Source organism: Mytilus galloprovincialis, chromosome 10, assembly GCF_965363235.1.
Source record: "Mytilus galloprovincialis chromosome 10, xbMytGall1.hap1.1, whole genome shotgun sequence".
Classification (NCBI taxonomy): Eukaryota; Metazoa; Mollusca; class Bivalvia; order Mytilida; family Mytilidae; genus Mytilus; species Mytilus galloprovincialis.
The window spans coordinates 75,063,277-75,082,215 of NC_134847.1; the positions used below are offsets into that span (position 1 = coordinate 75,063,277).

Genomic DNA, 18,939 nt, shown 5'->3' on the forward strand with positions numbered 1-18,939 from the left:
TATATTATAAATCCTTCCCCAGATATTGGGAACTATTTTTATTAAGCATCTTTTGCTATTTTTGCATTTTCATATAATAATCAAACTACAGTAGATATGAAACAACTTCTTTTCTATTTCATTTGGTTAAAACAAAAGGTATCAATAGACATTTCTTTAATTTCAGTTGATGAGATATACATATACAGTCAAGTATCAGCTTTGAGGGAGATAGGTCTCACTCAAAACCCTCCAACAGAATCGGTGGACCCTGCCATTAACCAACGAATAACTGTACTAGAAACTGACCTCTTATCAATCTTAACCTTCTTTTACAGTAACCATATAATATAAATTCTATTCAATTTGTAACTTTGTACATACCAACGGGTTCATCAGAGGGTGTGGTTTTCTTCTTCTTAGGTCTTATTAACTTCCAGGCAGGTATTTTCTCTGGAGGGGGTGGTGGCTCTAGGGGGCAGGATCTAGTCTGTGTGATACATACTGGATGTGGATATAGATGTGAAAGTCCATTCTGTCTCAGTTTTTCACTTGCATTTGCCTGTAAGTGCAAAACATTATTGCATTTAACAAAAAAGGCATCATATAAAATTAAGGCTAATTGTTAACACATTTGTTTTAAAAATAGATATTTTTTATTTAGGAAAGGTTGATTGAACTTGATTCCTTTGTGGTTCATACTAGTACACCATTGATAATATTCTAAAATGGATGTCCTGCTTTGTAAAACTTTGATTTTGTAAATTTTAATAACTCAACTTTATATATTGATGCATAAATTGGTAAAATATATTTGTTATGAAATATCCTTCCTCTTACAATATGAGTATTTTATTAGTCACACACATTATTTCAAATTATCAACCATTTCTATAAAACATCACAAAAGTAAGCATTTAACATGCCCATGAGTTTCCTGAAAATTCAAAGTAAACCAATGATATTTTAATAATCATCAGTTACAACAGAATTTCTTTGATTTTCAAATGCGTAAGAAAGGTTCCAAGAAGAAATTGCTTTTTAGAAGACATTTAAAAGTTACATAAATATAATAATGCTTTACCATTTCTCCCATGACAGAGACTTTGACAGGGTATTTTGATGGACTCCAATATGTGGCAAATACAACAACTTCTGGCTTCTCTGGAACTATATTGTCTTCTAGGCCAGTTTTCTCCTCTGAAAAATAAAATATAAAACAGTTAATTGATTGAACACCATTAATACACTTACTTCATTATCCAAACACAATTTTACAGAAATCAAAGGAAAATAAAATTTATTTTATTTTTTTCATTCATATTTTGTAATACAAATTCTAAGTTGTTTAAAATTTGTTAACAGTTAGAAAGTGCCTTAACAAGCAATGTATTTAGAATCACTATAAAAAAAAAACTGTTTTCTTTACTCAGTTGCATTGGAACTTGCATCTAAATGTGTCATGAAAACAACATTGAAATGACCAAATAGAATTCAGAACTCATGTTGATACATTAAACATGTAAAACATGTCAAAAATCTTATTTTATGAATAAACAAGTTCCAACTAATCTGACAAAATGCACTGAATTAGAACTAGGACTTATTTTATTCAGTGCAAAGTATATCTTGTAACCGGAAAAAGTAATTAAACAAAGTATTATAACTATTCATGAATGTAGAAACAAAATTTCCAGTTATTCAAGAAAATTCGAATACAAAACAGACATATCCTTATTTCATTAGCACGACTACAGCGCCTTCTTACTGCACTTCCTGATACCATCATATCTATAATAATTATTCTGATGAAAAAGAATGTATAAAATAGCACCTCCTTCCAATCTAGACCCCAAGACTATAGTATTTCAAATTATTATTCTATTCAAGAAGGGTTCACATATGTCATTTCCCAGTTATTGATTTACAATAATAGTTTTAATACTAAATATGCTACCTTGAAAGAATGTCAGATAATTTTAATTTCTCTTTGTTACTTACTATAACTACTATACAAGATAGAACCTGAAACATGTATACTAGGTGTAAATATGGTGAAATAGGATAATCTATTTTAAAGGGCTGAAACTTAGCATTTTGCATAGCAAATGTGTCTTTATAACAAATTTTCTTTTCTTTTTCAATACATATCATATGTTTTGTGAGTTTCCTTTTAAATATTTTAAAACGACTGATAATCGTTTCTTTCGATTTTGAGTTGCACTCAGCTATGGTTCCCTAGCTTGATATGAGAACACATAATGCTATGTTTAAACTGTTTTCTCAAATCTGAACAATAGTATAGAACCAAATTATTTGGTATATTTCTTTTTTAATCATATGAGTATCTGACAATTTTCTAGCACGTTCTTGTCTTCTCCACAACACTGTTACCACTACTTACTATCTGCTTTCTTTACCACTACTTACTATCTCCTTTCTTGTCCATATCTTTACTGTTACCACTACTTACTATCTCCTTTCTTGTCCTTATCTTTACTGTTACCACTACTTACTATCTCCTTTCTTGTCCATATCTTTACTGTTACCACTACTTACTATTTCCTTTCTTGTCCTTATCTTTACTGTTACCACTACTTACTATCTCCTTTCTTGTCCATATCTTTACTGTTACCACTACTTACTATCTCCTCTCTTGTCCTTATCTTTGCTGTTACCACTACTTACTATCTCCTTTCTTGTCCTTATCTTTACTGTTACCACTACTTACTATCTCCTTTCTTGTCCTTATCTTTACTGTTACCACTACTTACTATCTCCTTTCTTGTCCTTATCTTTACTGTTACCACTACTTACTATCTCCTTTCTTGTGCTTATCTTTACTGTTACCACTACTTACTATCTCCTTTCTTGTCCTTATCTTTACTGTTACCACTACTTACTATCTCCTTTCTTGTCCATATCTTTACTGTTACCACTACTTACTATCTCCTCTCTTGTCCTTATCTTTACTGTTACCACTACTTACTATCTCCTTTCTTGTCCTTATCTTTACTGTTACCACTACTTACTATCTCCTTTCTTGTCCTTATCTTTACTGTTACCACTACTTACTATCTCCTTTCTTGTGCTTATCTTTACTGTTACCACTACTTACTATCTCCTTTCTTGTCCTTATCTTTACTGTTACCACTACTTACTATCTCCTTTCTTGTGCTTATCTTTACTGTTACCACTACTTATTATCTCCTTTCTTGTCCTTATCTTTACTGTTACCACTACTTACTATCTCCTTTCTTGTGCTTATCTTTACTGTTACCACTACTTACTATCTACTTTCTTGTCCATATCTTTACTGTTACCACTACTTACTATCTCCTTTCTTGTCCTTATCTTTACTGTTACCACTACTTACTATCTCCTTTCTTGTGCTTATCTTTACTGTTACCACTACTTACTATCTCCTTTCTTGTCCATATCTTTACTGTTACCACTACTTACTATCTCCTTTCTTGTCCTTATCTTCACTGTTACCACTACTTACTATCTCCTTTCTTGTCCATATCTTTACTGTTACCACTACTTACTATCTCCTTTCTTGTCCTTATCTTCACTGTTACCACTACTTACTATCTCCTTTCTTGTGCTTATCTTTACTGTTACCACTACTTACTATCTCCTTTCTTGTCCTTATCTTTATCTTTATCCTTTTTGTCTTTGTCTTTTCCTTTGTCTGAAATAACAAACAAGAAATTAAATATGAAATTATTATATTTGTTACCCATACCATATTAATAAGCCAATACTTACAAACATATTCATATTCCGTGAAGGTATTTTGGGCATTTTAACATTGAAACAAGACTATCACTTCTAAAACAGAGATTTTGGACATAAACCGACAAAGGTCTGTAAACACTGATACAATAATATGTCAGTTATGAATATCAAAATATTCCTTGTATAAGAAACAGTACAAATATGACTTATAATTTAAAAATTATTGACTGATAACTAGATCACTTTCATTGTACATTTGTATATAATCTTTTGACAAGTGTTGGAGAAGAAAGCATTGTATGTGTGTTAACCTGATGGGTTTGCCTTTAAACTATAGTGCTTTTTGTTCATTTTTATATTTTCATTACCAGAGTAGAAGTATATACCTTTTTCTTTTGGATCCTTTCCTTTGTCTTTCCCATCTTTAGCTTTAGGATCTTTCTCTGCCTTACTAGATGCATCCTTCTCAGATTTGTCTTCCTTTGCTAATTCCTGTAAAGCAGAAGTTCATTATTATTTTTTATTGTGTATCTTCACAATTGAAATTGCTACGAAGTTACATTTTGAACAACATCAGCAATCAAAATTGACATTTCTGTTGGTGTTGCTCACTAGAAAATCAAATAAATCTTTCTAACATAATTTAATAGTGAAACGGTTGGTTTTCTCTTTTAAAAAATCTTCATATCAAATTGTTTTACATAATAGAATGATACAAAAAAAATTTTTAAAAGTTTTCCTTAAATCACACTCAGAGATTCATGATAATGTAATTTTGTATTTACATTGTGTCATAGATCAAATTTATTCATTCATTGACAGTGTATGTTCATTTGTGTTAATGTGTCTTTTGGTTGAGTTAAGCCATTTCAATTGATATTTTATAGTGTGTCTTTCTATGTTGTGATGTTACACTATTGTTTCAGATAAGGGTGAAGGTTTGGTACTATTATAATTTAAACACGCTGCAATTGCTTGCACCTGTCCTAAGTCAGATATCTGATGTTCAGTAGTTGTTGTTTGTTGATGTGGTTTATAAGAGTTTCTCTTTTCTCGTTTTTTACTTCAGATTACCCATTTGGTTTTTCCTGTTTGAATGATTGTACACTAGTATTTTTTGGGGACCCTTTATAGCTTGCTGTATGTTGTGACCCAAGGCTCCGTGTTGAAGACCGTACTTTGACCTATAAAGGTTTACTTTTACAATCTGTGACATGGATGGAGATTTGTCTCATTGGCACTCATACTACATTTTCTTATATCTATGATAAACCATCAAGTCACAGATTGCATCTTCTTAGAGGGAATAGTAGTAATAGACTGACAATGATTTAAGGTAACTTACAGGAGAAGACGCTTCATCTCCTTTCTTTTCAAGTTCTTGTTGTTCAAGAAGTTCTTTTTCCCACTCTTGTAAGGGCAGTTTCCATTCTGGTAATGATACTTTTAATAATTCCCAAACTTCTTTAACATGGCCATATCTACATAAAAAGAAAACAATGATAAAATATTTGCAAAATTATAAATTACACAATCCTCCACTATCTGTATTTATACTTACAAGAAAAATCTCAATAACAAGACAACATTGATATTTTTTTCAAAATATTTATTACCTATACAAGTGAAATGAAAACATATTTTAACTTACAGTATAATGAAAAATTATTTCAACTTATAAAGTATAATAAAAACTTATTCTAACTTTAAAATTATGCATTCAAACTTTTTTTTTAAATACGAAAAATAAAGACTTATTGCATTTTTTATATATAAATTTATCTCTTTTCACAAATTAAGTTAAGTTTAATTTCGCTTAGTCTTAAATAATGCACATTTACAAAATCATGAAATTCTACAGAAATACTCATGAGGGAGGGACACCTTCCTGAAATAGAATTCACAAGCTAAGCATTGGACTGAAGAAAGAATTAAATGTTAGCATAAGATGTCTACAAATCTATATATATAAGATTAATTCACTAGTTAAAGCAAGGCCACTAGCAAATCACACACTACCTCTTATTAAAACATACACTTATGTCACCATTCATTAAATACCAGACACAGCATTGTTCTTACTATTATCACAGCAAACTCTCCAATGCATCAATAATTATATCATTACTGGCAATATCATAGTGGTAACTGTCCCAAATTGACATAACAATTACAAAATTTGCAATTCCAGAAAAAAAAAATGACAATAAGTGGTTTTATTTAGCCAAAGTAAGTTGTAAATAAACAAGGATTCAGTTCATAAAACTCATGAAAATATTTATATGTAGAGCACTATATTCTGAGATATCCAAATACAATCAACCACTATATCATCATGTCAAGCACATCAAATAGCAAAAAGCAGATCCAGAGCATGCATGTTGATCACTGCAATTCCTGGACCTGCCCTTGATAAAGGTTGTCACATTGAGTTAAAAAATAGTTATACAAATAACCAGGATCCCCAACTATTATACTACACAAACACTACATTGGTTCATAGTAAACTAATTGTTTCAGGTACTTCATAAAAATTTAGTTTTCTTTAACTTTCTTTACGTAAACATAAAATAAATTTATGAAGAAGAAAGTTTGAAAAGTAACTTTATGTTCACAACTTATTAATTTTCTTGAGATAAAATTACTGCATTAAATGCGACTTTTAAAGCATTCTACGTAATTTAAAATAAAATGTAAATTAAGATATCAACCTGTAGATTTCTGACATCATGTCAGAATCTGACAAATGAATATTCATAAAAATCTATTTAACCTCTCAAATTCGCCTGTCAAAATTTTATGTTCATATTTATAAAACTAAGGGAAGGAACTCTACATTTACTAAAAAAACAAACAACATTGTGTGATTTTCAAATAAAACAAAAATCTCTATTCAAACAGTGGGTACATGCAGGCTTGCAGCACACCCTAAAATGTGCCTATAAATGTACATGCTTCTACTTTCAATGTGACCACCCTAGACTCTACTTTTTTAATTGTTTAATTAAATTACATGCTAGAAAACAAAATACCTCTTTTGTGCCAATAAAAACCTAATATTGTAAATAAAGAAACTTAAATATAAAACTGAGATTTCTACTAATCATATTTTTCTAAAATCAACAAAAAGGAAAACTTATTTCACATTACTTTCAATTTCTATCAAAAACTGAATTACTTTATGAATTTAAAACAAAGACATAATTAAAACTGAGCAAAAATAATCAAGAGAAATGAAAACATAAACCAAACATAATTCAAACAAGACAAATAAACAAATTTTATTTACAGTAACTAAACATTAACAAAAAGGTTTTAACACACAACAAACTGTACACAAGTAAAAACACAGTTAAAAATGTGAATCCTTGCCTGACAACCTGTGAAGCGTCACTTGCACTCTTTACCCTACGAGGAGTTTCCCCATCTTTAGCCTGCGAACTTAGCTGGAAATATTTGTCAAGCACCTGGCTAGCGGGCACAAATGGATCATTGTTCGAAGAAGATACAAAACTCCTGTATGATACATGCAACATGTGCAGAGTGAAAAAGGTGCAACTGTGAGATTAATATGATTTTAAAAAAATTTATTTTTAGTAACATGTTTAATTGATACATTGTAGGTAGGCATGTTATTTCATGCTTTTCTGCAATTTCAACAACAAATTTATATCCTTATGCATTCTCTAAACATATTGCATTAAAACATGAATCTGCTAAACCATAGAGATTATAAATATGCAAGCGTAAATTTCAATGAACATGGATTTAGCAAATATATATGATGTGCCTTCTTTACACCAATTCTAAAACTAAACAGTAATGTAACTTATTGTCTCTTATTCTTGGGCAATTAATTATTTCAAAAAAACATTTTTTTTTATTTATATCATAAAAGATTGATCTTTCAATTAAAAATTTGATGAAAAAAGAAGTAAAAACAAAATATATAAAGGTAAATACCTTTTTTTATTATATCAAAAATATCTGTTTTTAAATTATTTTTGAAAAACATCCATAATGGCATAAGTAAAGGATAATATTGAATTTTCACATGGGAAATTTTCCTTTATACTACACATTTAATCAAGGATCAATATACTGTATTATTTATCAATTAATAAAATTAAATTTTGACAAATTTTAGCCACTAGGATAAATATTGCAAATCAAAACGGAATACTATAATAGAATATATTTTATGCAAATTAAAATATGTTGGTTTAAATTGATGGCAGAGAAAATTAAAATTTCTGCATTTTCTGATTATATATACATTTATAGTGATGACAGACATGATTACAAACATAGGAAAATTATTTCAAATTTGAAAACAACAGCAAATAAAAATCCATCCAATGATACTAGATGATCTATAAACGAGCTGCTTGAACAAACAATACACAATTTTCTATGCCACAGCATTTCATCAGCAATTTATACATGATAATATTGCAGGTTATATTTCAAGCATAAATTATACCAGACAATTAATTTTGTGGCAAATATTAAGTTTTGTAATCATATCTTGAAAATAAAGTAAGTGAAAAAGTTTTAAGAATAAAGTTTTTTTCAGAAACCATAGTACACTGTACTTTTGTTTTTGTGTTCTAACATTAATTGTAAATTTCAGGTTCTTTTTTTCACTTCAAGAAGAAAGAAAGGCAAAAACAGGGTTTTCGAAGAAATGCTGTTCAGGGGTCCACTTTGTAATTTAATAGAATCTGTGAATAGGAACTTAAAAGTCTGCAGAGTTGCCTTTTCTAAACTCAACCCAGAGATAAAAACAAATCTTCATGTTTCAATGATACAAATCAATATTCACATGAATTGAAACCAAATTCCAAATAAAAATAGCTTTCCTTTAAAAATATTCTGTTCTTGGGTTGTTTTTTGTTTGTGAGGCAAGGGTCCTCAAAAAACTATTTCATTACCAGACAACATAATTTTTTCTTTCCAGCAAGTTTACCAAATTTGATAATAACTTTTAAGTACACATGTACTATGTTTTCTGAAGTGAAAGTGCAGTTTTATATCAGTGACATAAATATTACAAATATATCAGAAACATCAAATACTGAAATATAACCATTAAAATAATAAAAATGATGGCAACCTATCACCATGACAATGATTTATGGGAGATAATTTACATACTGTAATGGAATGGACTCTGGGATCCAGCCTGTTAAACACTGTACAATACTGCAGTCACCAAACTCACTGCTGCTACTACCTCCAGCATAACTACAATTTGTTATAAAATTAAGTATAATCTAAAAAAAGAATCAAGATCATGCCATAATATTTATAGGAAACAATAACGATTAAAATAGTTACACAGTCCAATAGAATGATTGGCTGATTTCTGGAATGAAAAATTCTTATAGTATTTTTTTTACTATATATGGCTATCTGAATTACTTTTTCTTTTCATTTATTTACTAAGCACTTTTTCAGTTTTCTCCTCATTTCTCATATGAAAAAGCTTTAAATATTCATAGGATAAAGAGTGTTTCACTTATATATGAAAGTACTATCTGTATCCTAGCTTTATCAGTTCTTGATAGTGTAACAAACTTCTACTCCGTAGGGCCAGTTCTTCAAATAAATGTGGTTAAAGCTGATGTTGCTAATTTAGTAGATATTTTTTTCCATTTCCCATTATCCTGTCCGATTTTCTCTAGCGTAAATCAAAAAAATCAAAACATCTGTTATTGTGCTCAATTTTGACATTGTGTGCAATACGTCATCAGTTCTCTATAGTTGTGAAAAGTATAGTATGGTAAGCATGTTTGATATTAATAGAAGATTTAAAATAACGCAAATTGAGGAAAAGTATCAATTAGGTATCATTTGTCTCTAGAAATAAATTTTTTTTTTGTGAATTTTAGCCTTATCGATCAATTAAGGCATCTTTAAGAGACTAGGAATTATCACTCAAGGACAAAAATATTCTTTGAATATTAATCTTTGATATAAATTTAAATGAATTTAAATTATTGAACCAATTTTATATTTTATAAGATGTTGTCACAGCTGTTATTAATATTTTACTGTCGCAGTAACAATATTTAAGCATACTTTTCTGATAATTGAATTGAATTAAATTTTAAAGTTCATAAGATATGGCCTAAACTGCTTTCCATAGATTTTTTCCATAGCGACGTCACACCACATTTAACATTTGTGTATTACGTATGTGGACTTAACCTTCTTTTCGAGCTAAGTTTTGTTTACATTTGAAAATGTGCTATTTATGGACTGAGGAGATGAAGTTGAGGTTGTTTTGGGAATTAGGAAAAAATAGATTAAAATTCAGAAAATATTATTTTTACTGTTGTACCATGTCTAAAAACTTGAAATGGTGAAATTATTGCTTGCTTTAAGTGAGTTTTTGTTCCGTCCTTGAAATGCCGACCATTAGAAAACATGTGTGATTTCGTGAACTACTTCTATTTTATCCATGCACATTGCTATGGAGAACTAATTACTATCAAGAACAGATGACTACACAATATATGCAATAACAAGATGCTGTCACAACGACAGCAAACCAGATTTATTAACATTTATTTGTGTCCTGGCAATATTACAAAAACCATAACTGATGACCTGTGAAAGTAAAAATCGTTCATATCAAATTTCACCTCCATTTTGCCATCAGTACCAACATTTTAAAATTTGAAAAGCTTAGGTTGAATGGTTCATGAGTAAATGCAACAACATGAATGGAAACGCCATTTTTCAAACTTTCAAGAACCATAACTCCTGAACGGTTGAACTTGACCTTCATTTTGTTGTCAGTAACAACATATTAAAATTTTAAAAGCTTAGGTTGAACGGTTCATGATTCAATGCACAGACAACATTTGGTTGCCGCCCGCTCGGCCACCTGACCGCCACACATCCCTAAATCAATAACCGACATTTTTGGCACAAAAATCTGGTTAAAAATTAAAAAGTGATCAACACTTTATTTCCAGTATACACATGATACATACTCTAATGAAGCTATTTTAATCAAAGCTTTGGTAAGTAACATCGGCCATAATTCATGACTCATAGTAGTGGCTGGGAGAAGAAGACGATCATTTTCATCTAAGGGAAGCGAGTCATCAACTGTTATTTTTCTCCAACATCCCTAAAATGATACAAAAAGGAATATTCATACGAAAAAAAATCAACTTTTTAATATATTAATAATATTGTTATATCAGAAGAAATATTATTTGTAATATTTAGATACTGCATATATTGTGGGAAAATACAAATCAAATGATGAAATAAACATATCATAATAACAGAAAAAACTATCAAACTTAACTCACGGTAAAATGATAATAAAGGTGTTCTATTTTATGTTTATACCTAACGACTTTTCAATGATATATGATTGACAATTTCTTTCTTTTTGTCTAGTAAAGCAGCAAAGATTATTAACCATAAATAGTGTAATTTCATATTTCATCATTGGAACATGCAGATTGTAATTTTATCTTCAAAACTATGCAGATCAAGTAACTCTTTTGAAACCTGAAAAGAATAAAGAAATTTAATGCAATTTTCTCAAATTTTGCTTTGATCTTTTTTTTCAATAATTTTTCATATCTCACAACTCAAGTGATATGGGGTTTTACAGATCACACAACTCAAGTGATATGGGCTTTTACAGATCACACTACTCAAGTGATATGGGTTTTTACAGATGAGTTGAGTTGTATGACCTCATCAGCCTATCACAATGACTTTGCCTATAAAAACAGTGTTAAACAGATTATAGATGGTTTTTCAAACTCAAGGATGTTCTCAACTACATCTCATCTCAGTGCTGTTGCCCTTCGAAGAGATTGTACCTTAGTGACACCCTCTCATTTGAAAAAAACATGGATAAGTTTATCTTTTTATAATTTGTAATACATTTACAGTTAAAAAACAACATTTGACTTATCTGGTAATATACTAACCATCCAATATAACTTGACAACATATTTTCCATAGGCACTGTATTGTGGTACATGTGGACCTTTCTGTGGTTTACTGGTATAAATATGTTCCCATGGTCTCCATGTGTGGGCCAGGGCCTCCACAGGAATAGCAGGGTCCACAGATTCTGTTGGAGGGTTTTGAGTGAGACTCATCTCCCACAAAGCTGATACTTGACTAATGATATATCTCATCAACTGAAATGAAAAACAATGTCTATTAATATGATTTCGGAACTGTTTTGATGTTTACTATAAGGGCTATTCCAGAAAAAAATGTATGGGGGGGTTGGAAGGCAGTTTTTGTCAGCACCCGCCACCCAGACAATTGTAATTGAGAATTATAGTGCATTAAAGTGTGAAAAGTTACTCTGATACCCATCACCCATGTATTATTAATATAATGTGCCTTCCAACCCCCCCCATACATTTTTTTCTGGAATAGCCCTAAGGAAAGATTCTACTTAGTATGTTTGCGATGATTCATGTTTGCTGATGTTTACCATTCACTATAGTGTAAAATTATGCAATTTCAAAAATAAGAGAATTTAATAGAGAAATTTACTGAGGGATGGAACATTAATACCTTAAACGTTTGATGGTATATGTATGGTACAGTCCTGAATTTATTATGGGTTTCGTCATTTCATATGAGATACAAAAAAAACAGTTTGAAACATTGTGATGATATTTTGAAGGCCATATAGTGACCTAAAGTTGTTTACTCATTTGGTCTCTGGTGGTAAGTTGTCTCATTGGCAATCATAACATATATCTTATTGCAACAAAAGCATCAATAATACTTTACCTCACTTTCATGTATATGTTCATTTGCCTTTATAAGATCAAAGGAGGCCATTCCATCTGGGTCTACCACTACTGGGGTCTACAAAATTACAATGAAATGATGTTAAATACTAAATATATATAATGATATGAAACATAGTTGTAAAAGTTAGTTCAAATATATGTATGTGTTTTGCAATCAAATAATCATGGTTTTTTTTTAGAAAATATCACAGTATGTATTGATCTGATTTTACTTTTGGTGTTTTAACACAACTTTTAAGCACCCCATTTAGGCTATATCATGGCGGTCAGTTTTCATTGGTGAAGAAAGCTTGAGTGCCGGAGAAAACCACTGACCTTCTATAGGAAAACTGACAATCCTAGTCAATTGAGATTAGGGTCGAGTGTCCCCACACGAGCAGGGTTCGAACCCACAACCTCATTGTTGACTGGGTAGTGATTACAGTAGTAACTACCTAGACCACTTGGCCAACAAGGTCCCCACACAGTATGTATTGTGTTGATCAAGAGATTCAGTGTTATTAGCTGCACTGCGGAAGAAATCTCTAAGTCTGTTTGAAAAATTATGTATAAGTATTTTTTATGAGGCTACATGTACTTTTATGAGTTTAAGGGCAACAGAAAAGATAATACTGTATGTACCATCAAAAAGATAATACTGTATGTACCATCAAAAAGATAATACTGTATGTACCATCAAAAAGATTTCAATAGAGTTAGATAATCCTTTCATTACCCATACATGACTTTTACAGTTATAACATTCACTATACTATCCTTAAGGAACTTATGACTTGTGCAATTATTGTTAGATAGTTTGTTTTTTTGTAATCTGACAAAGTAGCTTAGATTATGATTTTACGATATGACTTTCAAATGTCTTAGCTAACAGCAGTTTTAAGTCCATAGAGAGAAGCAGCACTTTAGAAAATTATGACCTTTAAACAAGAACTCGTAAAATAAATGCAAAATTCATATTATCTATCAAGATTGCTTTATAACCAACATTAAGTCTTTTAAAATGTCAGTTATAGAGCTCTAGGTCTCATTTTATTGAGGTTCAGTTATAGAGCTCTAGGTCTCATTTTATTGAGCTAATTGTCAGTTATAGAGCTCTAGGTCTCATTTTATTGAGCTAATTGTCAGTTATAGAGCTCTAGGTCTCATTTTATTGAGCTAATTAGTCATCATCAAACATAGAGCAGCAAATTCAACATGCTTTGTGTGATTGATATATCATATTATACATCAATATTGGACTGATTTGAGAATAATAACAAATGATATTAAACTGTCTTTTAAAAGTATATATTTACAAAATAAGAAATTCTAATCAGATTTCATAATATGATGTAAAGTTTTTTTTCTCAAAGTGCATGAGTTTACCTGTGTACGATTATTGTAAATATGTCAGGAGTCAGGACTGAGAATGCATACTCTGTTTTAAAATTCATGAAAACTAAAACGGTATCATTGAAGAGAGGAATATAATATGCTACAATATATACATTTAAGTCAGTTTACCGAGTCTACCTTTTCTGCCATGAAATCAACACCTCTAACCCATTTAGCGACCTTTAATGAAGATGGCATATCAATTTTTCCTTCAGGATCATCGAAAAGTTGAGATGCCTACAAATAAAATATCATGATGTCAAATTCAAGATCTTTCAAAAAAAGGTATGAATATATCCAAAAACATACAATACAAATTGGTTCATATTAACATTGTTAATATTGGTTCCTATACATTATGTGGTGAGACTTACATAAACTATTGCTTGTCTACATTAAATCAATCAGAATGTGTACTCAGCTTTGGGATTCAAACTGGAAAGGAATAATTATCATCACAAAATCTTTTCGAAATAAATAGGATTTCTTTATTTATCACCAACTTGATAATTGAATGCTTTATTAAATATTCCAATCTAATCATATATCTACTCTTCCGGTTAAAAATCCCCCAAGCCTCTGAATGGCTGATCATAAGGATTTATACATTATTCTTAATTTATTTATTCTAAGCTGAAATAGAATATATCTACAATTATAGATATTTAATGTTACCTTATAAACATGAATTGTTCTTTATGATTAGACTAATTGTGAATACTACCAGCAGCAGCAGAGTGAAATATAAAGCTTTATGCAATTGATCTTTAAAATGCTATCTTATTTAAAAACTATTAAGTTCTGTGATCATTTTACCAAAAATCCTGATTAAATTCGATCTTAAGTTAGACTAAATTGTTCATAACTTACAAGTGTTTTAACTAATAAATTTTTTTGTGAAAATTGTCACAAAAATAGTGTGCTTACAGTGAGTGGAAAATCATAAATGCATTTCTAAATGTTGCTTGCATTTTAAAAAATAAACTATACTAAACCCTTGGTTTTCCCGTTTGAATGGTTTAACACTAGTAATTTTGGGGCCGTTTATTAGCTTGTTTTTCGATGTGAGCCAAGGCTCTGTGTTGAAGGCCGTACATTGACCTATAATGGTTTACTTTTTTTAAATTGTTATTTGGATGGAGAGTTGTCTCATTGGCACTCACACCACATCTTCCTATATCTATATACACACTAGTAATAAAACTGATGTCTTGATAAATAGTTACTGAACAAAACAGCATGCAGCAAGGTTAAAATAAAAAGAATTTAAGGCATTATTTTTTTCATTACTTTCTCTTTCTTTTCTAAAAACACTCTCACACAATTAACTCTTACAAAAATATCAAAATTGACAAAAGAATAAAATCAATTAATATAGCATGGTTATAAGTCACACAAGTCTTTAAAGTTGGGCTTTTTATAATGTTATTACGTAAAACATGATAAATATTACATTGACCATTTAATAAAATCCATCATATTATTATATAATTATGAAACAGATCATTTCATATTATAAAATAGCAATAATTCAAGGATGTAAATACAGCAACATGAATTCAGCATTTGAAAGCAAGTTTAGAAGCTTATTTGTTTGAGCTTGAGGTTTGAGCATTACATGTACATACATATTTGTCCATGGGTGTATATATTCAGACATAGATCTTATATATATCACAACATCAGTATATTAACGATTGAACAGAACACAGAAAAGCCTTCTTATTAGTGAACGTTATACTTACTGTCCCAAGCTGTTATAAAAGTGGAAGAACATGTTAGTATCAAAATAACATAGTACTTTATAAGTATCCAGATAAAATATGAACCCTGCATTCCAATAAACGTCTTTATTGTGGCTTAACTATCCAGGGTCATTCAGACCTGCAAAGTATACTAAGCTACAGGCCTTGCTCTAATTCTATCATTTTATAATGTACTGGTACTACTACTGGAATCTTTGAGGTTTTAAAGCATGACTGTTTCTTTCTACATAATCAACTGCAGAAAAGTGGGAGGGAAAATAAGGCCCATGTTTGGCTCTTAGATTTAGCTTGAAAGATACTAAATGTAATAAATAAAACTATTAAAACTATTTTCATGAAAACATGAAATTTATTTGTCAGAATAGAATACTCAATAAGTAACTTTATTGAATCTCATAGCATTGTCAAAACATTTGAAATAAAAAGGAAAAAATACAAAAGTTTGTCATCATTTTATCAATGGCCACTAATGGTCATATATGTGGCTGGCTAGCTAGCTTTCTTAATTTATGACAAACTTCATGAATTTATAAAAAAAAAATCTTCCTTTAATGAACTTGTTTCATTTCATTTACATTTTTGGTTAAAATAAACAGTTACTGTCTTTACATGTATGCATGCATATTTGTGAAGTTCCTGCTTTTCAAATTATAAGTGATTTTTTTTTAATGAATCTTAATATTTTTTGGCAATTTATTTCAATTTGAAGGGCAAATAAAACCTCTCTTTCTATTTTAGCATAAGTACGTTTTTCTCAGGGTTATGCATCTTGTTTATTACCTAAGAAAAGTTTTTTAAGCTATAGGTTTCAAAAGTTTGCTAGAATACACTTAAGTATCCTGAGTGGTAGAGCCTGCAAATCATAGTCTTTATCTAAATCTTTATTCAAGCTAGCCACAATAAACTAAATCACTATTGTAGTGTAAAGTTGCAAAACAATCCTTTGCAATGCAGTGCAAAAAAAAGAAATAAGCTATCAATAATAACAAGATATAAATATGCATAGTTATATCAATATCAAAGTTGATCATTTCAAAAAACAACAGAACAGAGCCGATTAATCATTATTTGATGATATGTATACAACTAACATAATTTTGATCAGCAAAACATAAAAAAAATAGTTTTCACTCTTAAAAAAAAGGAACTTAAAAATACCAAGTCTTTTCTCCATTTTTTCCATCAAAACATATTTTTCAACACAAAATAAATGATATACCAAAAAAAATAACCATAATATAAATTATATACCGGTGTTCAAAAGAACTTGCTTTAAACATTTCAATATCTACTTTTGTCACTCTGTTCTGTTGTATTAAAACATATAAAATAAAAGGTATAAGGAGAGGGTGCAAAGGATAATAGAAGGGAGATAACTATCTAACAGGATGTAACATACCACTGGTGACTTCCCTTTTTCTGTTTTTCCTCCTTTGCCATCCTACAAATTAAATCTCTAAGAGTGCTTATGTGAGCATGGTTTCTACCAAATTTACAATCTTTGCTGGTCAAGGTTTGCAATCCATTGTATTAAACCCTTGGCTAGCAAAGACGAAATTTACAAGATGGTAAGATTCAAATGTGGACAGATAAAAAGGTATATCAAGTAATAAAATTTTATATCAATTTCATATTTTGTTAAAATAAATCAATTATTATAAAATGAAATACCCTTAACAACAGTGCCCCTTAAATTGGGCCCTCTAGCCATTAGCCTTACCCATTTTTCCGCTGCAAGTTCAGATTCTGTCCATTCTGGCCATATTTTAACTTGTGGTCGAGTTGAATTAGTTCCCCCTGCACTGGCAGCTATCGAGGCAGCTCTAAAATAAAAAAATATCAAATGTCACTTTAATAAGTATATTGTTTACGGAAAGTCTATCAGCAATCTTTTAGCTCATCAGTTACTTGATAACTGAAAAAAACATACTTATGCCATCAACAATTCTTAGCCTGCATCAAAGTATTGGTTGTTCTTAGACTAACATTATTTGAAGAATTTAATGTGTCCATTGTTACTTTTAAATATGACTTGTCTAACAGTATGTAAATTGTTATATCTTTCATTAACAAATTTGTGCTTTGCCTATTTGTGTTTTTCTAACAGTTAGGCCCAAAATAAATCAAAAATATTTTCTTTTCCTCTATAGTCCATAATAAGTCTTTTTATTTTGAATACATAAGTGCATTATTTAATAAAATTCACACTTTCTCAAAAAATAAATTTTGGCAATGATCAACAAACAATATCATGAATATACCAGTGTAATATATCAAATCCAAATCATCATAAAAACATACATAAAAACTTACTTTTTTCAAATTGAATTAACTTTATTGTATCGCATTACATTTTCAATTAGTTCATTTTTTCATTTAGAAACTAAACTATAAATTTAAAATAAAAATACATCCTGAAAGGAAAGATTTAAACACACTACCTGACAGCTGAAGCGTAAATTTATATCCTCCTAACCCATTTTATGATGTTTCTACTTTGTCGTAAAATTAACGGAAACACAAAGAAATTTGCAGGTAAAACCTGATGATCGATATAAAATTAATTTTACCATCTATTAAATACAACAGGTAGAAAATCAATAGAGTATAACAAAGAATCAACTAGACAACTTGATCATAATTACTGTGTAAGGAGATAATATTTACCCTTACCATATGGTCAAATCATAAGCTTTGTTCTAGATTCCTCCACAATAAAAAGAAAGTCTGGCTTTATATGTAGAAAGCAGCACATTATACAAATTGATAATTATAGATTTGTATAAATGAATAATATTTTTTTTCTAGTTTTTACAGAAATCTGCCTGATATAACTTTTTCATCCATTTTTTGTAACATTTATATATATATAATTACCAAAAAACCATATCATAGTGGAATGAATTTATAATAAGAACATATTTCAATCCAAATTATAAAGTTTTTCTTTATCATTTCAATAATAATGTGACACTCCATCGGACATTTGCTTATTAGAATTCTCAGTCACTGAGGTCCCAAACCCCTGATTGTGCCACCATGTAAGTGCAATCATATAAATCAACTGAGACAAAGTCTAGTGGAATTTACTCAGTCATACAATGCAATTGTAAACTGAAGGATTACTGACTTATTCTTCAGAATCTCAAAAATCTCAACCTTGAAAAGTAAGCAAATTGTTCCCACCCATAGTCACTCACTATTTAAAGTCAAACAACTTAATCTTTTTTTCCAATTTCAATGAATTAGGGGTATGATATCAA

General features: G+C 29.8%; 1 protein-coding gene across 8 annotated transcripts in view; it reads right to left on the minus strand.

The window, feature by feature from the left end:
- The window catches only part of LOC143048385 (androglobin-like), an 87,235-nt gene that overhangs the window by 32,218 nt on the left and 36,078 nt on the right, over window positions 1-18,939 (minus strand). For 7 of the 8 annotated variants that reach the window (XM_076222057.1, XM_076222055.1, XM_076222052.1 and 4 more), the window contains 14 exons: window positions 17,397-17,499; window positions 17,076-17,117; window positions 14,040-14,147; window positions 12,514-12,591; window positions 11,688-11,903; window positions 10,725-10,864; window positions 8,878-8,967; window positions 7,093-7,236; window positions 6,753-6,773; window positions 5,066-5,201; window positions 4,107-4,212; window positions 3,614-3,673; window positions 1,064-1,179; window positions 364-541 (listed from right to left, as the gene is read on the minus strand). In XM_076222057.1, the coding sequence (XP_076078172.1) occupies window positions 364-541; window positions 1,064-1,179; window positions 3,614-3,673; window positions 4,107-4,212; window positions 5,066-5,201; window positions 6,753-6,773; window positions 7,093-7,236; window positions 8,878-8,967; window positions 10,725-10,864; window positions 11,688-11,903; window positions 12,514-12,591; window positions 14,040-14,147; window positions 17,076-17,117; window positions 17,397-17,499 (1,538 nt within the window). The remainder of the gene's footprint in view (window positions 1-363; window positions 542-1,063; window positions 1,180-3,613; window positions 3,674-4,106; window positions 4,213-5,065; window positions 5,202-6,752; window positions 6,774-7,092; window positions 7,237-8,877; window positions 8,968-10,724; window positions 10,865-11,687; window positions 11,904-12,513; window positions 12,592-14,039; window positions 14,148-17,075; window positions 17,118-17,396; window positions 17,500-18,939) is intronic. The other variant, XM_076222060.1, reaches the window with a different exon arrangement.